The sequence below is a fragment of the Fringilla coelebs genome (genome assembly GCF_963513975.1).
Source record: "Fringilla coelebs genome assembly, chromosome: Z".
NCBI lineage: Eukaryota > Metazoa > Chordata > Aves > Passeriformes > Fringillidae > Fringilla > Fringilla coelebs.
Window position 1 is genome coordinate 12,782,818 of NC_140031.1, and position 20,370 is coordinate 12,803,187.

At 42.2% G+C, this 20,370-nt stretch overlaps 1 protein-coding gene across 2 annotated transcripts in view; it reads left to right on the forward strand.

The window, feature by feature from the left end:
- Positions 1-10,250: 10,250 nt before the first annotated feature.
- The window catches only part of EGFLAM (EGF like, fibronectin type III and laminin G domains), a 74,715-nt gene continuing 64,595 nt past the window's right edge, over positions 10,251-20,370 (forward strand). For both annotated transcript variants that reach the window (XM_084224611.1, XM_084224612.1), the window contains exon 1: positions 10,251-10,431. In XM_084224611.1, coding sequence (XP_084080737.1) covers positions 10,323-10,431 — 109 coding nt within the window. In that variant the 5' untranslated portion in view covers positions 10,251-10,322. The remainder of the gene's footprint in view (positions 10,432-20,370) is intronic.

The window sequence follows — 20,370 nt, forward strand, 5'->3', positions numbered from 1 at the left end:
ACTAAGAATACACAAGAGTTTTGCTCTTACACAAGAGCAGTGTAGCTCAGAGACCTTCACACTGTTTGGAAGCTAGATACAAAGTCCTACATATGTGCATAAATCAGAATACATAGTGGTGTTTCCCAACTACTGCCCTTTTTTGCCTAGAGTAGGAGCAGCATGGTTGCAGCTGCATGTATCCCCAAGCACAGAGGTATTAAAAATCGTGCCTGAACACCTCAACATCCATCTGACAAATGCAAAATCCACTGAAGTCACTAAATGGTTTTCAGTTGACTTTACCAGCTTTGGTTCCGATCCAGTAAGGCAATTGCATTAATAAGTTTTCCAGAACCATGTGGTCTAAGTTACAAACAAAGTATCTTATTTGTATTAGATCCATAGTAAAAAATGCTAAATCAGATGGGAACTCATATTCGAATTACAAGCTGAATATACCATTCTGTTCCCTGTCTCTGAGGGAAAATAAATTTGTATGTCCATTGGCAAGGGAACAGCTGGCCAACTTAAAGCATAACTTCCAGTCCAAAACACTCACAGTGACTTTGCCTCTGCACTTGGGTTGCCATACGTTTCAGCAATGGGTACCAGAGAAGCAAATGGCAAGGTGGTCAGCATTGAAACTGGGGTAGTAATTTTAGGAAAACAAGCTCAAGATGGACATTGGGACAGGAACACAGTATCCTCCACCTCACCCACTCTGCAAAATAACAGGACTGTTGGGTGGAGATGCATGTCAAAACTGCCTTGGCATCAGAAAACTGTGCTGGAACAATCTGGCCTTGAATTTCAAAGTCAAAGGAAAGGGAGATGCATGAACAGGCCAGAAGGCAGCACAACTGACCCAGACTCGAGACGGTTTTACATACACCAGCATGGATATCACACGTGATGTGAGTGCACATCTGCCATGCACAGGGACCAGCAGACACCTTCAGAGTTATGTTACATCAATGGAATAGTTTCCCCATCTCCCACATTACAGATCAGCCCCGTTGCCCTTGTACTTTGCAACCCACCAATTTACTTGGAACCTGAAATATGGATCCACAACATAGTCATTATGAATATAAATGAGATGAATGATGACATCTCCTACTCCATGAAATCTGTGTCATTTGGTCATGTGCTCTTAGGGAAACAAAAAATCTCCCTGATCCCTTATGTTAACAGTCTGGGCAGGTCTTGTGCTAGTGACTGCCACCAAGCAGTCACCCTTGGAAGCCACAGTTGAACCTGTCCCTCTAGAATTTGTGGAACCCAGATATTACACTATACAGGTAAACAAAAGAAAACTGCTGTCTTGTTTAAAACATCTTTCAACCTAAAAATAAGAATCATGATTTTAGGATGAGTACCTCAGTAACCCACTCTCTTCATATTTGCACAAGCAGGGGGCTTTTATAATGACAAGAAAGATGTAAGATCACATTGAGTTAAGCTAGTGAAATAAATAATACATCTTGTGAAATAAACAACACATCTTTTTTTTTTTTTTTTTAATTTTCTTAGTCAAAAAATAAAAAAGTTAAAAGGTTTCACAACTTATTCACCTTCTAATCCTACCCTGGTGCCTTCAGTGCCTTTATGGTTTATTGGCTGGACCTTGCTACTAGCTATTTTTATATAAACATTACTACTCTGCTAGGGCAAACACTAAAAACTCCTTTTAAAGATATCTTCAAAAATTATGGTTTTTAAAAGCCTCCTTAGAGGCTTGTCAAGCTGCAAGACAGCTGGAGTTAATCTCTATGGTATTTTCTCTATGTTTCAAGGCAGTGAATAATGTGTGACAAGAGAAGCTTTCAGCGATCTTCATAAAGAGACAGAGGAGGAAGATCTTAGATGATTTAATGATCAAAATTAGCTGGAGATTTCTTATTTTTTATATTCATGTAAACTGGGAGACCATGTGATATCTACAAGAGGGATTTTAATGTCAAGTTCAAGAGGTAAACTGGTATATGATGTTATATCTATGGCAATGTGTTAGAACACTCAAGACCATGACTGGGCTCCTACAAGGTACATGGCACTCATTCAGCAGTTTTCTCCTTGACTTGGAAAGAAAAATCCATCTTATTAAAACTTTTGCTTTTTCCTCCAGTGCTTATATTTCCCTGTGGAAAAAGGACGAGAGAATGACTGAGTGAAAGTGAGCTAGCAGATCTTGTAGTCTTCCATTTCTTCAACGACCTTCCCAGAAATGTCATTCCTTCTGCAAATTCATCTTTTAGTTCTCTCTCTGGCAAGTAAGAATGGAGGAGTAGATGAGAACCCAGAGTGCTGCACAGCCCTTCAGAAGAGCCTCGACAGGTAGAAAAGATGGATAGATGTTTGAAGTTCTGTGAGGGCAAATGCAGGGTCCTGCACCTGGGGAGGAGCAACCCTGGGTACCAGCACAGGCTGGGGCCCAGCCTGCTGGGAAGCAGCTCTGTGGAGCAGGACCTGGGGCTCCTGCAGACTCCAAACTGTGCATGAGCCAGCTGTGCCATGGCCAGGAAGGCCAACAGAATCCTGGATGCCTTTGGAAGAGCACTGCCAGAAATTCGAAGGAAGTGATCCTGCCCTGCCACTCAGCTCTAGTGAGGTCTCACCTGGAGTCTGTGCTCGCTGCTGGTCTCTGGAGCACAGCAGAGACGTGGAGCTCCTGGAGTGGGTCCAGCAGAGAGCTACAAAGGTGATCAAGGGACTGCAGCATCTCTGTTATGAGGGAAGGCTGAGAGAATCGATCCTGTGCAGCCTTGAGAAGAGACAGCTGAGAGGGGACCCCATCAGTGTCTGTCAGGGTCTGCAGGGAGGGGTCAGAGCAGGGACCGGGCTCTGCTCGCTGCTGCCGAGCAATGGGACAAGGGACAATGGGCAGTGAGGGGGGCACAGGAAATTCCACCTGCACATGAGGAGGAACTTTTTACTGTTCAGTGCCCAAGCACCAGAACAGGTTGCCCATACAGGCTGTGGAATCTCCCTCTCTGGAGATATCCCATTTTTTCGGATGCAATCCCATGCCATGAGCTCTGGGATGGCCCTGCTTGGGCACAGGTTTGGACCAGATGAGCCACAGTGGTCCTTCCAACCTGATCCATCCTGTGATTCGGAAATTCTGATCACAAATGTGGGAAAAATATCCTGGGAAATTATATCTTATTTATATCAGGAGTTATACACCAGTCTGTGAAGTTAACAGATGAGAAGGTGGGGAGATGATACATATTATATTAAACAGAAAAACAATGAAAGACAATCTTTCAAGTCACTTTTTTTTTTTTTTGAGAACAGCAGAAGGACTGAAATGGGAAAACAAATATGAAGATGGTACCCTGAGCTACTCAAAGCATTGTGGATCATTCATTTTTCATTATATAACTATCACAAACAGAAAAGACAAAAGCCCATCTTTTTTCCAACACCTCCCACACTTAAAAATAATAAGTATTTAATATTTGCTGCATGTAAACTTTATGAATGTCTAAAGCAATATCAAGTTTGTAAAAGACCATATCTCTTCCCTCTGCTGCTATTCATTGCATTTACCATAGGTCCAAAGAACTCACTTGGCAAGAGGAGAACTTGCTCTGCTAAATCACCAGGAATAAACCTGGGAATTATTGACTTATCTGAGATGAAAGGGTGGGAGAGATGTATAAAATATGCTTATATTCTTAAGTGAGATTTTTTTTTGTATTTTGGTCTTCGTGTTTCTGGTTGCTTCTTTATGAGTTGAATAAAGGACACTGTAAAGAGAGGGTTCAAAACAATGCGTCCCCCACCTTGCCAAAACACAGCCAAGGAAGAAAGGAGAAGGAAAACAAGGTTATTAAACCAGGAACCTACAAATCCACAAACAAGTCTGACAGAAAGAATAACTAAATAGCTTTCTCATAAATAAAAAGTGTCAGGTTTGGCTCTCACAAGCTACCACACATGTTGCTGGGCCCCATTTTCACATAGCTCCTTTGCTTAAGAATCTTCCAATCTTGTAGTTAAATTTATTTAGATTGAACGGCCTTTGGAGCTTACTTTGGACATCTGTAGCATATTGAAGTCCTAATCTATGACCAAGGAGCTGTCAAATGGTTTGCTACAGGAGTCAGAAAAAGTAACATTTACCAAAAGAAACTGCAGGATTACATTTTAGGATTTGAACACACAGACTACAACATCCATTTTGGAGTGCTGGCACAAATGAATGACTGTGCTCACTCTTAATCACATTTATTTTAAATTTTAAACAATGTAACAAAGTTGGCCCACAAACAGAACACTGTTTATTTCCTGTAATCCTATTGTTTTAGCATGCGTACTAGCTCTCAATTACAAATTATTGAAAATTATAAATATAGATTATCTTAATTATAAATATACTGCAAAGTGTGACTAATAAAAAATATATAGTGTGTTAGGGAAGAACACTTGATAGCATGATAAGCACTAATGTGGCATAAAATAAAAAGAAAAAATTAGTGAGGGCAAAAGAGTGAGACAACAATGAAGAATGCAATGTTTTGTACTGGCCAGATGACTGCAGGGTTGTGACCACTAGTTTTCTTGCTGCTCATCATCCTCCCATTCCCCACTTTTGTTCTCAGCATTTACTTCTGGCATGCTTGGAAGTCTGGGCCACAATGAGGCCTTTCCATGTTATGTCTTGGTCTCTGTGTGTAGAGCTACAGGTCTTGGTTGTGGTTTGTAAGTCCTGATGGAGTACAAGAGACAAAGTAACCTGTGAAATGTATTTAGTAAAACCACCCTGAAATGTCATAGGAAGTGAAGAGATGGAGGCAAAAACTAGCCTAGAATACAGCAGGAGGAAGGGAGGTTAGGAGACAGAGCTGACAGCACAAGAATGAAGGTTGTAAGGACTCTCTTCTCTGTAGCACAGTCATTGCTTGCAGATGCTCATGTGTGCTTTCTGGCAATGCTACAGCCAGTCTATATGAGAGACAAGGCAGAGAAAGAATCTGAGCCCTTGATGAGGCTGGTGGTTTGAAGTCCATCAGTTTGGGTAATAAATACATGTCAAATATTTATTGATGTGACAGAGAAGTCTAATGCTGGTTGTTTGGTCTTATTTTTTCAGCATTTAATACATGTCCATGTGTAGTATGTCTCTGATGTACAGTTGTTTCTATATTGAGATATGAGCAAATGGCAGGCAGGGATTGTCTTGCCTTCCTCTAAATAAATTAAATCAGGGCTTCATACACTGTCTTCTGGCAAACATAGAGATAGAAACAGCCTTGAAGGCTCGGCTGAGATCCAGATCTAAAATAAGTAGATGGTGTCAGAAGCTAAGAACCTAATAGGATAAAGTCATCCCTTCACTGTTTCAATGTAGTTTAAATTTACATAGACCTTTATGTGTTTCCTAATAATATGCTAAGGAAGAAGTCCTACCAACTCTGCAGGAAAACTAGTTTCCATGACCCTTACCCCTGGAGTTTGTTGGGGAGCCTGAACTTCCTAACGGGTTCAGATGTGCATTGGCTGAAACAGCTCTACCCAAGACACTCTTTAGTTAAGACAAGAAAAACCAGATTATGCAGAAGAGTTACGGCTTTAAGTGAGGTATTGTCATATGCACTCTATGCACATCTATGGCATTTTGAAAGTTAGGCAATTATTTATTACAAAGATTAGCAGAAGCAACAAATATATTCATTTATGAAACATCACTGGTTTCTAATTTATTAATAAGATGCAAATTACCATTCGTTTGTTTGTTATTGCTACAAAACTAAATGTGAGTTGCTGAATTAAATTTTGCTGATTTTAAGTGATATGACATTTTTGAGGTTGTATGTAATAGTCCTTCCATTTTCATTCATAAATGTATGAATTTACCAAAGTCAATAAAAATATAATTCTTCTATATAATTCTATTTAACACATATACAGATTTGTATAACTCTTATTCAGTATGTCATTGGAATATTACCATCCTGGCATTCCAGGATGGTAAAATAGATACAGTGACCTTGGCATACTAAAAGGACCTTAATAGGTCAAAAGCTTATGCTCTTCCTTTGAAAAGAACCTATGAAAAACTCCTGGCAAAAATCTATAGTGGATCATGAACAAATTTACACAATGCTACATATTTGGAATTTGTCTTTAAAAAATGCTGATTATTAAAAAAAAAAAAAGAGAGAGAGAGAGAGAAAACAACAGAATTTTTAAAGCTTTAATTAATGAGAAAACAGTCTATTCTTCATAATTTTGAAAATGTCCAGATTCCAAATGTCTTATTCTGCCCCCTATACTCTCATCATAAAAAGAATTATAAAGGTATAAAATATCCCATTTCAACATGAGATGCCCCCATTTGTACACTTCTATTTCAAAAGACTTTTTCACTGTTTTTCTTGTAATCCAATTCTGGACTAAATGTATCCACATGTTGAGCAACTCTGGAAAATGTTATAAATTTACACTCCTATTTCATGTGAAGACAAGCTCCAAGGCAAGGACGAGGCTCTTCTACCCCCATGAATCACAGTGGAAAAGCCTGCTAACCTCACTGGCCAGATTCTTCTGCTCTCCAGTCTCTCCATCTGCTCACTTAACTGCCCACAAAGAAAGGTTTCCTTGCTTCTACCAAATAGTTTTGGGGTAAACATCCTGTCTTAGGTCCTTCCACAGTGATTTTTTGTAAAATCAGGTGTTGATCTATTTTTAACTATGATGCCTATGGTTCTAGATGCCTACTAAACACACTTTGTTCCTTGGAGAGTGTTGATGTGCCAGCTTTGAAATTTACCCAAAAAATGAAGTCCTATTACACTGGACCTCCAAAACCTAAAAGGGAGGTTATGGCCGTGCTTGAAAATTTGGTGATTTATATCTATTTATACCTTTTCAAGGAAAAGGGGTGGCTCTAAATTCCGGGACTTGGAAATCACGTGTTGATATAATAGGCTAATGGAGCTGCAAGCTGAATCAAGTTGATCCTTTTGGATGTAAAGCTTTTAGAAGGGTGTGAGTACATAGAAGTAGGAGACACACTCTCTCCTGCCTTCCCAGGACACCTTTCCTTGCATTTCTATTGGTGTATGCACATGCATTGCCTCTTAAGGAAAAGAGGTGAGGGGAAAATTCTCTGTGAAAATCCTCCATGAAAAGCAAAGGGGAAAATCCCTTTGCTTCACTGAGTAAGAAACTATGTGGATTGGAGTCTGATTCCTTCCCAGAGCTACAAAGCAAGAGAAAGAACAGAATATTCAACATGAACACAGGGCTAGTATATCCAAATTCATGTGCTGGCATAGTTAGCATCTTCCCTGGTGGAGGAGATAATGATGGAAAATTGCCTCCACTACCACTAGACTCATGGGTTTATGGGCTTTTGAAAGACTGTGTCTCAGTCCTTATCGACAAGTATTTACAACAACTGGAGAACAGGCATTTGAAGGATATTTTACATATTTTCTGGAAGAAAACAAAAATCTCATCATGGGTATAGAGGTGTCTCTGAGGCTGAATCAAACTGCAGACCACTGATTAAAGCCAAACCCAGCCAGAACAAGTTTTCAGGTGAGGACAAGGAGAAGTAGCTGGAAGAATATTCCGACAAGAGGTACAATTAGTAACTGTGCTTTTCTGGTACAACAGACTCCTCCATGATAAAGCTAATTTTTTGTCTGTAAGATGATGCTCTATCTCACAGGTTGGTCTGAGACAGGCACAAAACTCAGCAACAGTCTAACCTCCCAAAACTCAGCACTGTCAAAAGTTCATGTAACTCTTCACTCATCTTGCCATCTCCTAAATCCGTGAACAACAAGGCATGCATTTATCTTTTTAAAAAAATTCTAAGCTTTAATTCTACATACTCCACCAAAATGCTTTTTCCTCTGATAGAGGTTGCATTAACAAATGTGTGCCAAGTTTTATTAATTTTAATCAGTATGCTACTGGAAGACAACAGGGACTATGCCAATGAGGAGAGTGCAAAATCTTACCAGTGAGAAAGCCACTGGGGATCATGTTGTTATTTAGAGGGAATTCACCATGCTTGTGGTGGATTACCTTTGTTGGTGGGATTTTCAGGAAGAGCACCTCTCCATACATCCAGAACTGAATATCCTGCTCCATCGCAGCAGAAGGCAAGTTGCCAACTTGCATGGCTGCAGAGATAATCTCCTAAAACTGTAATTAAAATTACAAAATCTGACTGAATCTTATAACTGCCTGAAACTCAGCAGTATCAGCTCCGGTGTTCCAATCATTTTGGCCTCAATATGTCCAACTACAACTTAATCACAGAATACTTTGGGTAGATAGGCATGTGAGAAGACAAACTACAGTGGTTATTATGAGTACTGCCAGAAAAGGAAGTCAGAGGCAGGCAATGGGGGAGTGAAGGAAGGGAGGGAGGAAGGCGATCAAGTAAGAAGAAAAGCAGTGATTGTAATGAATTTGATGACAGCACAGTGTACAAACCACAATTATTTGGAGTGTATATAAAGGACAGGCTTTGCTTTTCTCCACCCTTGGCTGTGACCTGCTTGCCATTGCCAAGGAGTGAGCAGTGCATGTGCCTTTTGGGCAAATATGGAGTCCAGAGTTCATTCTCTGCCCTGTGAACTGCAGTTTCTTAGCACGCCACAGTTGCTGACCCTGCCAGGAATTCCTGCCATGAGTCCCGCAGCTCTCCCACATGTACTGCAATTCCTCTGTCTCTGCACAGGCAGGCTGATAAGAGTGTGAGACAGACATACCACTGGCATCCCAATCACGCTAACAAAACTACTCCTCATCTTTAATTCCTGTAGCCTCGAGTATATTCTCCTGTCAGTGATCACTCTGAAACTTGGACGATGTCCTTTCTAAAGGGACTAGGTTTCTGTCTCCTCTCCTTCCCTGAGGCAGGTAAGAGCTGTTGTCTCCACTGTCTCCTGTAGAGGTTTTGATTACTGCCTCCAACTTCTTCATGAGGTACTTATAGTACTTTTACAGGACAGAGGTTCAAAATACCTTCCTCTGATCTTCGGTCCAAAAGGACTTCATCACCATTTCCTTTTCTCTTATACCCTAAAGAGGTACAGGTTTCCTTATTTTCCTATATCAGCATTGCTCCCACAGAGAGACAGTTTTTCTTCTGATCTCTTCCTGGTTTTTCTCCGCATGTTGTAAAATTAAAGCATGGAACTCATTGAACAGAGTATCAGTTTTACAGATTCACAAAGAGACTGTATAAACATACATAATTTATATGGACATCAAACCCACTGAAAGTTATCAAAGTAAACAGCAAAATAAACAAATGAAGCAAATTTCCAAACCAAAGCCCACACAAACTCTCAAGACGTAACAACTCTGGTGTCTCAGGGTTTATACTGATCTCTAACTAACCAAGTTTAGGATGAGACCTGGAGCAGAGGACAGATAATCTCATGACTGCTAATACAAAGTTTCTGCACTTCCTTCTGTCTCTTAAATTTCAAAGATGGGAAATACTGAACCAAATGAATTTGGTCCTTTATCCCACCAATGTTTCATTGCTCTGAAGAGATGCCTTGGATTTCTTGTTTATCTCAGCTTTTTTCTGGTATGGTCAAACTCTAGCCCTTCTCTTTGACTTCCTCCCCCTGCCCTCCCCATCCCCTCTAATCTCCACGGGGGTTTCTATATTAGTCTGAGTGGCTGGATAGGTCTCAGCCTCCATCTGGGGGGGGGATTAAACTTAATTTATCCTCTTAATTCAGCAACAATTTCCTCACCAAATCCTCTTCCTAGCTTCGCCTTCGCCCCAGCAGTTGGCTAGCATTTCAGCCCCGTATCTGTGGGGGGAAAAAACAGGAAGAAACCCGTGTCAAATGCCGACGCTCCCTGGGGAGAGCAGCACTGGGGTTGGGGTCCCGCAGGGCGGAACGGGGCGGAGGGCGGGGGGCGGGCAGGGGTCCCCGCTGAGGAGGGGGTGACACACTGCCCCACGGTGCCCAGGGGTGGCTCCTGAGCGCCCTCCCCGCGGGCAGGGCCGTGCTGCCGAGCGTCCCCGCCGCACGGGGGTCTCCCGGCAGGGGACGCCGCGACCCCTCCGGCGGGGCTGGGTCGGGCGAGCCGGGGCGGCGGCGCCCCGGGGGGAGGTGCCGAGCCGTGCCCCGCGCCGAGCGGCCGTAATCCCATCAAAGGGCCGGACCCAGCCTCCTCCCCCCGTCCCTCCGTCCCTCCCTGTCCCTGCCCGGCGCTCGTCCCAGCCCCGCTGTCCGCTCTTTGCCGCCCCGGCTCCGCTCCGCACCCGGCAGGGCGCCGGCGCCCCTCGCCCGCGGCCAGCGGCCCCAGCTCCGCGCTCGCTCGGGCGGGGGGACTCGGCGCACATGGAGGTGCCGGGCGGCTGTCACGGCCGCTGCCTCGCCTTGGTGCTGCTCCTGGCTTCGTGCATCGGGTGTGCGGCCACGCCGCGCAGGAACATCCCCCGCCGGCAAGGTAGGACGGGCGGCAGCGCCAGACGAGGGGTGCCCGCCCCGCGACACGCTGGCACAGGCGAAGTTCCGCGTCCCTCTGACTCTGGGGCCGCCCCGGGTCGGGCACAGGCGGCAGCGGGGCCGGGTGGGCAGCGGGGCAGCGCCGCAGGTCGGGCCGCCGCGCCCCCGGTCAGGGAGCTCGCCCGGCGGGGCGTCCGCCGCTCCTCGCCCTTCGCTGCGAGCCCCTGCCGCCCTCTCACGGGGAAGGGAGGATGCCCAGGCAGTGGCAGGGACCCGTGAAGTTGCCGGGTCGGTGTTTCCTCCGATATCTTGCCCCCAGTACCGGTGGGCGCGCTCTATTTACGAACCAGGACCCGGCTGCAGCTACTGCGGAAGAAATTGGTGGAAATTTTACCCGGTTTTCCCTGCATGCCGTTACCTGCGGTGCGGCGTGAGCAGAGTTAGAAGCCAGGTGAACCTCTAAACCAGTCAGGGGTGGGTGACCTGTCGGGAAAGCTGCTCCGTGGCTGTGACATGGGTATGTGTGGCAGCGAATAACCTAAGGCACAGAGTAGTAAACGTGAAAGAAAAATTACTAGCGAAGCAATGATTTTGTCCCAAAAATGTAGCTATCGTGTACCAAGCATGATGTGGTGTGCCTCCTGGTCCTGCCCTGGGCTGAGCGCTGCCCGTGTCCTGTGGGGGAGTTCCCACGGCTGTCGACGGGAGGTTTGTGCGCTGATCAAGGAGGTCCTGCACAGTCCTTAGAGGCTGAAAGTTAAACCCCGAGTCTGTTAAAACCCTTTTACAGTCCGCAGCATTTGAAACAGTAAGGTAAAATGTAAACAATAAGATGAGACATAGTGCATGGTGAAGTTTGACATTCTGTATACTTCACAAATTGCGGTGCTAAGAGAAGATAACAATGCCTGGGACTGTCTCAAACACTGGGACTCTCCTAGAGTCTCTGTGACCAACACTGGCTCTTATCACTGAGTTCACTAAGATCAGTTCAGCTGAAAATACAAAAAGTTTAGTAAGTTCTGCGTCATCTCACAAAGTGTTTGTAGCTTTAGATCCTTTTTGTATCTATCCCACAGTATTGAAAGATTTTCATTGCTGGTTTTTAAAATCGCTGTTGTGCCGTTTCTTGCTCATATGAGAAGAAAACAAATGCCTGTACAGTTGGAAACTTAATACTTAAATACAGCCTGAGCTTAAAACCCTTACTGGACAGATGGCTAATTTTACTGGTCTGACCTTGTCTCTTAGGGATCTAGTCCCGTGATCCTTGGTTGTCATAATAGCCACCATTAAGTACTTGAGGAAATTAGGCAGACAGGCATTGTGAATGAGATGATTAGTAGTTTGCATTAAAAATAATGGATACGTGAAGCTGGGGAGCCAAATATGTAAATATTTTAAAATGTTCTTTGACTCTAACGTACTGTTGTACGTGTTTCCGCTAGTCACAGGAGAATGACAGACCTGGGGAAAATGTATTTCTGTGCATTAAATTAAAATAGCTTAAAGTTTGGAAATTTAACTGTAGTGTTGTGAAGGAAATGAATTAATATGTTTACTTTTGTTAGCACACATTTTTATGTTAATTTTTTGTAACATGCTTCAGATTCATCAACTGATTCAATCATTCCTTTCTTGCTTCTTTTACTCTATAAGAAGTAATGAGTTTTATTGGGCATTTTTTTTTCAAAATCCATGCAAATATTTGAAAATCCACTTGTAGCAAGATTTGAAGAGGAGATCCCCCACAGAAATTGTGTGCAGTATATATATATATATGATTTAAATCCCATCTGTATTTTGTGGGGACTGTTGGAATTGAGGGCTCCCAAGCATGCCATGACCGGGTCCTTACTATGAAATGTTGCTCTCAGAACAGGTGTAGTTTCAAGTAGCTGGAACATATTTGCCTTGTTTTGCAGCATATCATATGCTGGGTGGTTAAGAGTGGAAAAGAACTATCATTTACTCACACATCCAAAATTACACATTCAGTGAGTAAAGAAGAGATAAGATAGTAAAAAGCTCTTCAGGATTTTTTTTTTCTTTCATTTGGCTCTTTTAATAGTGATAGAAGTGAAACTTGTACAGGAATTTTAACTGAGGTGAAAGCAAGAGGTTATGTCAAGAGAGAATTCATAAGACCAGTTGATCTTCAATAACAGAAGCTGAATTGGAGGTCCTGTGGATCAAAAGAAAAAAGATAGAAAAATGGATCTCCATTTTTCCCATGTTTCAGTTCAGGACTTAGCTTACAAAGATCAGTTCTGTAATCCCAAGAAAGTAGCAAAGTGAGAAATCTGTTTGTGAAGTTAAAAATATGTAGTAAAAGGGCCACAAATGAAACTTAAATTAATCTTCAGGGAGAAGGGCTGTTGTACCCAAGTACAAGAGATTCTGATGACTGCTGAAATAATTTGAACATTTATTTACAGTTACAAAACACATTTTCTGGAGACAAGAAAATGGGATGACAGACTGTTTGGGCAGGGCTTAAAACAAATCCTTAGACACCGTGTGGTGAATAGTATAGCTGGGAATAGATTAGCCTGGGATTCTCTATATCTTGTACTCCCAGAAGCTGGCACTCATACTGCTGCTTTCACATTGTTTTCTTGCTTTTGCCCTCTGCAAAGGCACAGGTTTTTGCCATCTCTGTTTCAGGTTTCAACTGGTTGAAGAATAGGGAGTCTGAAGCTAGCTCCCAATGTGTTACTCTGCAACTAATATAAACACGGTATTTAATTTTAATGGTTGTGTGATTTTAGAGACTTTTAGGGGAAAGAGCTGACTGGTCCTGTGGATGTTCATGGCATAAAGTTGTTGCACTGTATTGCATTGATGCTTCTCTTTAACAAGAGTGTAAAATTCCAACGCCCTGTAGAATAATAAAAGGGGTAAGTCGGTTTGCATGGAGAATAAAAATAATCATATCTGATGCTTAGGAATGCTTCTCCTTTTATAAATATATTATGCTTGCCAGCTAATATAAATAAAGAATTTGGCTTGTATCTCTTTCCCAGATGTCCACAGCAGTAGATATCACCAGCTTTTTATGTAAATGCTGCAAGAATCAGACCAGTTAAAGTCTGAAGACTTTACAAGAAAGTAGCACTGAATACCATGGCCAGAGTTTCAAAAGAGTACAGATCCTTGGTCAGGACTACAGTAAATGACTTTTTTTTTCCAAAGGATTTGGCACTGGGATACTTGAATTCTTTAGAAAATCTGACTATAATAAGAGCTGCTACATAAAGAACACTTTTGAAAGTCTAGCCATATTTATGTATCAAAATAGGTCAAACTGCCTTGAAATCAGGTCTACAGATATGAAAAATGCAACAGTCTTTGGGAAAGAAGGTGCTTATTTGAGTTTTTAAATATTACAGTTTTTTGGAACAACAATAGGGTGAATTCTTATTCAATGTCATAATAAATCCCACACGTAAAGCATGTAAGGGTAAGGTTGATTTGCTGCTGGATGTGAAGTGCCTGAGAAGAGGAATGACTTGGAAGCTGAATGATTCCTCGTGTGAGGGATGTAGAGCTGTCAGAGACAGTGCATGTCTGTGAGCTAGAACTAATAAAGAAGATGTGAATAATTTATTTGAGAGAAGATTAGTATCATCCTCTTACGGTTTCAAAAATGCCTGATTTATTCAACACCAATAAAATCAAGCACTCATTATATATGTATTTTGTTGGTTGTTACCTTCAGGTGTAAGTTGCATCACAACATTATGTGACATTCTCATTTTGATTGGACTTCCTCTTGTACCTCTGGGGTCCATGGTCTGGTAAATTCTGAAAACTGATCAATCACATCACCACCTCATGCAGATAGGAGCATTCTGATAATACTTTCCAGGGCAGCAAGAGGAATGAGGTGAATTAGTCCACTTGAGCATGTTACTCTGTGTGTCACTGTTACTCATTTTTGAAGTATGTTTTCTGACTTTAGTTAGTCTCACTTGCAGCAAAATGTTTTGTGCCCTTTTCATCATGAAATTGCAATCTTCCTCTGTACAAGGAAACTTTCAGTAAATGTTTTTCATTGGCACCATTTTGCCAGTGCCAATGTCTGAAATGACTATTCAGACTTCCAGCAGTGTTCAGAAAGGTAAAATTAGCCAAGGCATTCTTTACCAGATACTGGGATTCACAGTGATGCTTTGGAGAGGAGGGGTTGTTTTGGAGTTAGGGCACTAAAGTGATCCTTGGGAAATCTTTTTGCCTTGAGGCTGTCACAGACTGTCTTTGACGGCTTGCCAGTCCTTCACAGGCCATATTTTTATTCTTAAAAATGGGAATGGAGTGTTTTTATGCTTTTATCCTTTTCCAGCCATGCCACTTTAGACAGTGAAAATACTCCTATAGGGTGCTCATCACAACTGTACCCCAATTTTAGTCAATGCTTCTAGGCTTTAACTGAGTGATAATGTGTGGGTGGTTTTCATGGTGTCTTCTGGTGTGCCTTGCAGAAAAACCCTCTTTTTCTCTCAGTGACACAGGACTAGACAGGACATAGCCCTGTGTATTGTTTGCAGCTTATTAGAAGTGAGCACATCCAACAGTGATACTCACCTTAAACTTAATGGCAGGGATTCTGAGTGTCAGTCACCCAAAAGGCATCCTAAGGAACAGAATAGTACCTTGTTTTCTTAAACTGGAAAATTTCAGTGCATGAGTTCTCTTCAGTGCCTCTTAAATCTCATTGATTAGCTGAGAGAATACTTGGAAGTTTGTAACTCCTCAGGTCATGCTTAAATTGGGACTCACATTTTTGCATGTTTCCATTTATTCTCTTTTAATAGGGTTTATGCTCTTTTTATGCTCTTTTAAAAATTGAAAATAAAATTAATTAAGAAAAGATGACAAGTTGACTATTATTGCTTCATGTCCTCAAAACAGGACTGATAGGACCTTTTCACAACTTTTCCATCACAAGGAAATGAAACTCTAAAGTGCTTACAGAAAGTTTTTCATATTAACAAGTCATTAAAGGAAATTAAAGATACCTGTGATCTAAGCAAACAGCCATGAATAGGTCTTTGCAGAGTTTATTATTTCATTATTGAGTGTACAGTTGGGTGCCATGTTATCAATGAATGTGTGATGGTGGCCTATGATCACATAACAAGAGACTTCCTAAATCACAGGGACACAGGAGCTTATGTTAGATGTGTGATCTTGAATAAAATTTCTTAATTGATTTCTGTGCAAACAAAATTTTTCTATCTAAGAAAAATCCCATAAATCAAACAAATTCCCTGTTCTTCATGACTAATTCCAGCTGAAAGGAAATACTTTTGGGTAAGGCTAGGCAAGATTTTATTTTCTTTTATTTTTTTACTTTTAATGAAGATGCTTACACATGACAACCAGATTAGTTATTTCTGATAATGTCAGCATCCAAACCACAGCAAAATATCAACATTACTGTTTCAGACTTCTCAGAGCCACTGAGCTGAGAGCAAGCACACCAGAATTCATTTTGAAAGTAACTGCTTCAGGAGGACATAAGCCACTGAAAATTGAAGGCTTAGGGGGAAAGCTTTCGCACAACCGGGTGCCTAACTCAAAACTAGATAATGATAAGCTGTGTGACCATCCATAAAACTCTGCAGGTGAGAGGTGTATAGTGTGAAATACACCAAGTTCATGCCAGTTCCTCTACTGAACATAGGGTAGCTACGCTCAGAAGTAGACTGTTGAGGAAAGTCCCTCAGGATGTTGGCGTCTAATGAAAAAGGAATCCACACAATATTGATAAAGGGCGCTATTTGTTCAAAAGGGACAGGACAGCTATGTGGTCGTGGGAGAAACCCTTTTGTCTCTTGGGTTGGATCCCTGTAGGTGGATAGCCAAAATGCCTTGGCTTTCTTTTCTTAAAAAGATGTCTCGCTCGAGCGTTGCCAAAGTTATCCTGGATAATTTTTTAAAGCTAGGAAATGGAAACCATATGCTAAGAGCTCAACATGGCTTTCTGAGTGTATCCCCAAGTAGTGATAGTGTGTGCTTCCCCTTATATATGTTAACCTTACAGCTAATAAACACATTTTATATAACAGTGCAGATAGCAGTCATGTCAAGAACAGTTCTTCTGAGAAGTGGACAGAGTGGTTCTGAGTTTCCCCACATCCTCAGAGGATAGTCAATCCAGTGTTATTTGCACAGAAAGATCTCTGAAGCTGGAAGAATCCCAAAACAGATTACTCTTCACACTTCTCTCAATTTTAAAAGTAGGCTAAAATTGCTGGCATCTATGAAAACGATGGTATATATCAATACCTATGTACATTTGGAACTTGCAAAATTGTCTTTCTAAAATGATGGGAAATGAACATCCTGTGAAAGTTGATCATACTACAGAAATCATTCTGATCTTTCTGCTGTACCAGAGGTATTGTTGCACATACAGAGTTTTAAATCAAGACTGGCTTTGTGCTTCTGCGCTCAAAAATCTTCTGATAAAAAATCCTAAGGGCAAAAATTATACAGTATTTCACTCAAGTTTAATTGCTTTTATGCATTAAAAATTTCAACTAGTGTATCATTTTAGGAAAAAAGAAGCCAAACTGTGAACAAAACCCATCAAACTGTAGATGATGGAAAGTACATGTCTAGGACCAAAATTTTTGTGGTTTAATTAGAGATTGCAGAAGCCAAAATCTGTTCCTTGGAACTGAAATGTGAGGTCTCTTTCATATTCTGCTTTCTAGACAATTACAGGAGAAGGTAACGTGTTTCCAAAAATAAGCAGGCATTTTTATGAAGATGATTGTTTTCAGAGATGTTGGCATTGCAGCTGATACTCCAGCCGCGCATGGAGATTGGTGTCCTGCTGGCATTTTCAGTTCCCGTTCCCATTTCATGATGTTCTTGTTCCCATGTGAACCTGTGGTGTGCAGGTTGCTAATGTTCCCATTTTTACTAATCAGCCACAATGGCAGAGTAGAACTTTGCAGTGAAGAACTGTTTCTCTGTCCATTTGTGTGCCAAAAGACTCCCTCAGTAGGGTGAGATGAGGGCCTTCCAGCCCTCTACCCCTGCAGAGCCATAGGCTCATAGGATGGAAGAAGAAACCTGCAGAGTATAAGCAATTCTTTCAAGGACTTCTGGGCAAAGAACAAGACAGCACCTAAAAGGGCTTTAAAGGGGAGGAAAAAATGAGATGTTTGGACCAGCTGATGCCAAGTAAAGGGCATGGTTTGCATGAAGTAGCCCTGGTAGAGGTTTGGGACAAAGGGTTGGACTCTACAGGCTGTGGGAGACAGTGAGCAGGGAGTACTTTGAGAGGATTAGGGAGCATTAGAGACTAGCTGTGTGGACATCGTAGCTGTGCCTGGGTCATGTGCTATTTTCTGCCCTATGTATTTTTCCTTTATGCTGGGATATATTTCCATGTCTCATTGTCTCTTGAATCAAAGAGGGTTTTGTCCTTCCCTGTTGGTCTCTCAGCTCTCACATCCTGCTGCTTGTTACTGGTTCTTTGAATGCACAGGCCATGTCCCACACTAAATTAGTGCAGGGATGCAGGTTTAAAAACCACAGTTATTTCAGTCACTTAGTACAGACAAAGAATTTCCTCTGGTTTTACTGATAGTCTCAGTGAATGGAGAGACTTGCTGACTGCAGAAGGTATTGACATGATCCCATTTCTTGTGGAGGAACTGAGCTGGGGAAGAATTTCCTGCTTTTTTACTGTGAGGGTGACTGACAGTTTAGTCTGAGAGGTCGTGGAGTCTCTGTCCTTGGAGATATTAAAACGTCTTTGTGCAAAGTCTTGGGCAACCTGGTGCAGCTGAGCCTGCTCTGATCAGGGGTTTGGACTAGGACATCTCCAAATGTGCCTTCCAGCTTCACTCCCTCTGTGATTTTGCAGTGTCCAGGATCTCCTGGAAATGTCTGTTTCACCTTGCAGGTTTATCTTCCTTTGAGCTGTCTTCCACCCAGTCACCCAGTAATGGACTGAAAATGTCAACTAGACCAACTTCTCGGCTTTCTACAGGGAAATGAGTATTTTCTGGTGTTGTGATCAGTATGAAGTGTTTGGTGGGAGGTTGCTATGCTTTGTGTTGTGTACCTCTACGAGGCCTGTGCCAGAACCTCAGGATAATAAATTTGCATGCTGATTTTTGTGATACTTTCTGGGGCAGGATGAGATTGTTTGTGTCCATGAATAATGAGCTTCAAAACAGTCACTCAGGACTTGGAAAGATTGTGGGAACCCAAATGCTGCATGTATGTTATGTCCTCCCCCTGCACATTTGTTGCCTGTCACATGGTCAGCTTTGTCCTCTTTACACTTTAATCTTTTTGCATGTGTGTATGTAATGCGTGTGTGGTTGTCTGATTGTAATTTTTTTCTATCTGACCACTACTCAGGAAGCTCCCCTTTAATTATTTTCTTGTACCAAGTAAGATGTTTCTTCAATAACTGTTTTGTTCTGGGTTTCAGCAAGAAAGAAATGTGTAGTAGATAAAGGGAACAATTAAGGTACATCAAGGAGAACACTTTTCAGCTATTGTGAACAATTTTGCCATGTGTTCCATTGAGTTAGTAAGATTTGGACAGCAAACACCTGAAAAATAAGTGATATTAAATGATGGGATAATAAATTTCCAAGTTATTTATTTGGCATTTTTTATGATTTCACTGCCCTTTTTACTTTTTGAAGTGTTGTGGTTTGTGAAGCTCCTCCACTGTGCTTCCTAGCACCTCGGATGCATAACCCATGAGACAAAAGAGGTGGGAGGAGATGCCAGGATGTGCTACTGGCATTCTGGTTCCTAAGCAGCCCATCCCACTGATGACAAAAGTCTGTTACACAGACGGGCTGATGTCCTGTTGCTTGATTTCAGCTACCTTCTGGCACTTAAGTTAAATCTCTCAGACATGTTTTTTCGAAGTTATTTGAAAACTGCTGAAGCAGCTGATGAGAAGGCAGGCAGTGGCAGGGCAGGCAGTGTGCTGGCAGCAGGCAGGGCTGGCTGCAGTCACTGGACACATCCATAAGGACAAGGCAGGTTGGAGCCCAGACAGGAAATCCCAAGCCAGGAAAAGTGTTGAGCTTTGCATTCAAGCAGCTTGTAGGCTGGAGAAGGGAGAAGTGAGCCTCAGTCCCATCCTGTCCCTTCTCCAAGAACAGGAAGCTGGTTACCAATTTCCTCTGCCAGGCCAAGGTGCTGCAGAGATATCAGGAACTAGGACAGCCATGCCCCAGCGCTGGGGCTTCAAATGGCAAAGCACAAGCATGGTTTTAGAGGAGTAAGTGTTAGACTTTTACTGAGACTTCCAGAAAAACACTGGAAATTATGCAAGTGGAGTGTCTTGGTGGGGGTTTTTACAGGCACCTATACTCCATTTCCTCTGGAAGTGGAAAATGCTTCCATTAGGAAAGCATAACTTCCACCAAGTTATCCAGGTGCAGGTACAAGTTATGAACGTATGCACTTGTGTGAATCAAACTAACAGTAATTATTAAAAACACAAGCCTGTAAGAGTTGCCTAGAGATTGCCTGATGTGCTCATTTTGACTAGGGCAAGACAGCTACAAACTAGGCCTTTGCTCAGATATATGATGTCCCCTGCTTTTTATAACCTTTGGCACTAGGAATTCTTCAAAAGTGTGTCCAGGGCATAACTGTCCATGGCCAGAAATTTTTATGTATAGCTCTCCAAAAGGTTGGGTTTTTTTTTTAAAAAAAAGTAGTTACTGCTTTTCCTTTTCAGTTCTGGAAGTCAGTGTTGCACAGTGCAGAGCTCACCTCCTCTCTCCTTCCCTTTGCTGCAGCTGGAGCCTTCCTGGGAGCAGAGCCTTGCTCCAGGAAGGAGTGTAAGGAGAGAACTTCCCCTTGCTGCCTTTCTGTTCAGTGATCTGCAGGGCCAAGGTACAGCAGGAAAAGCCTCGACAAAGCCACCAGTGACATTGTG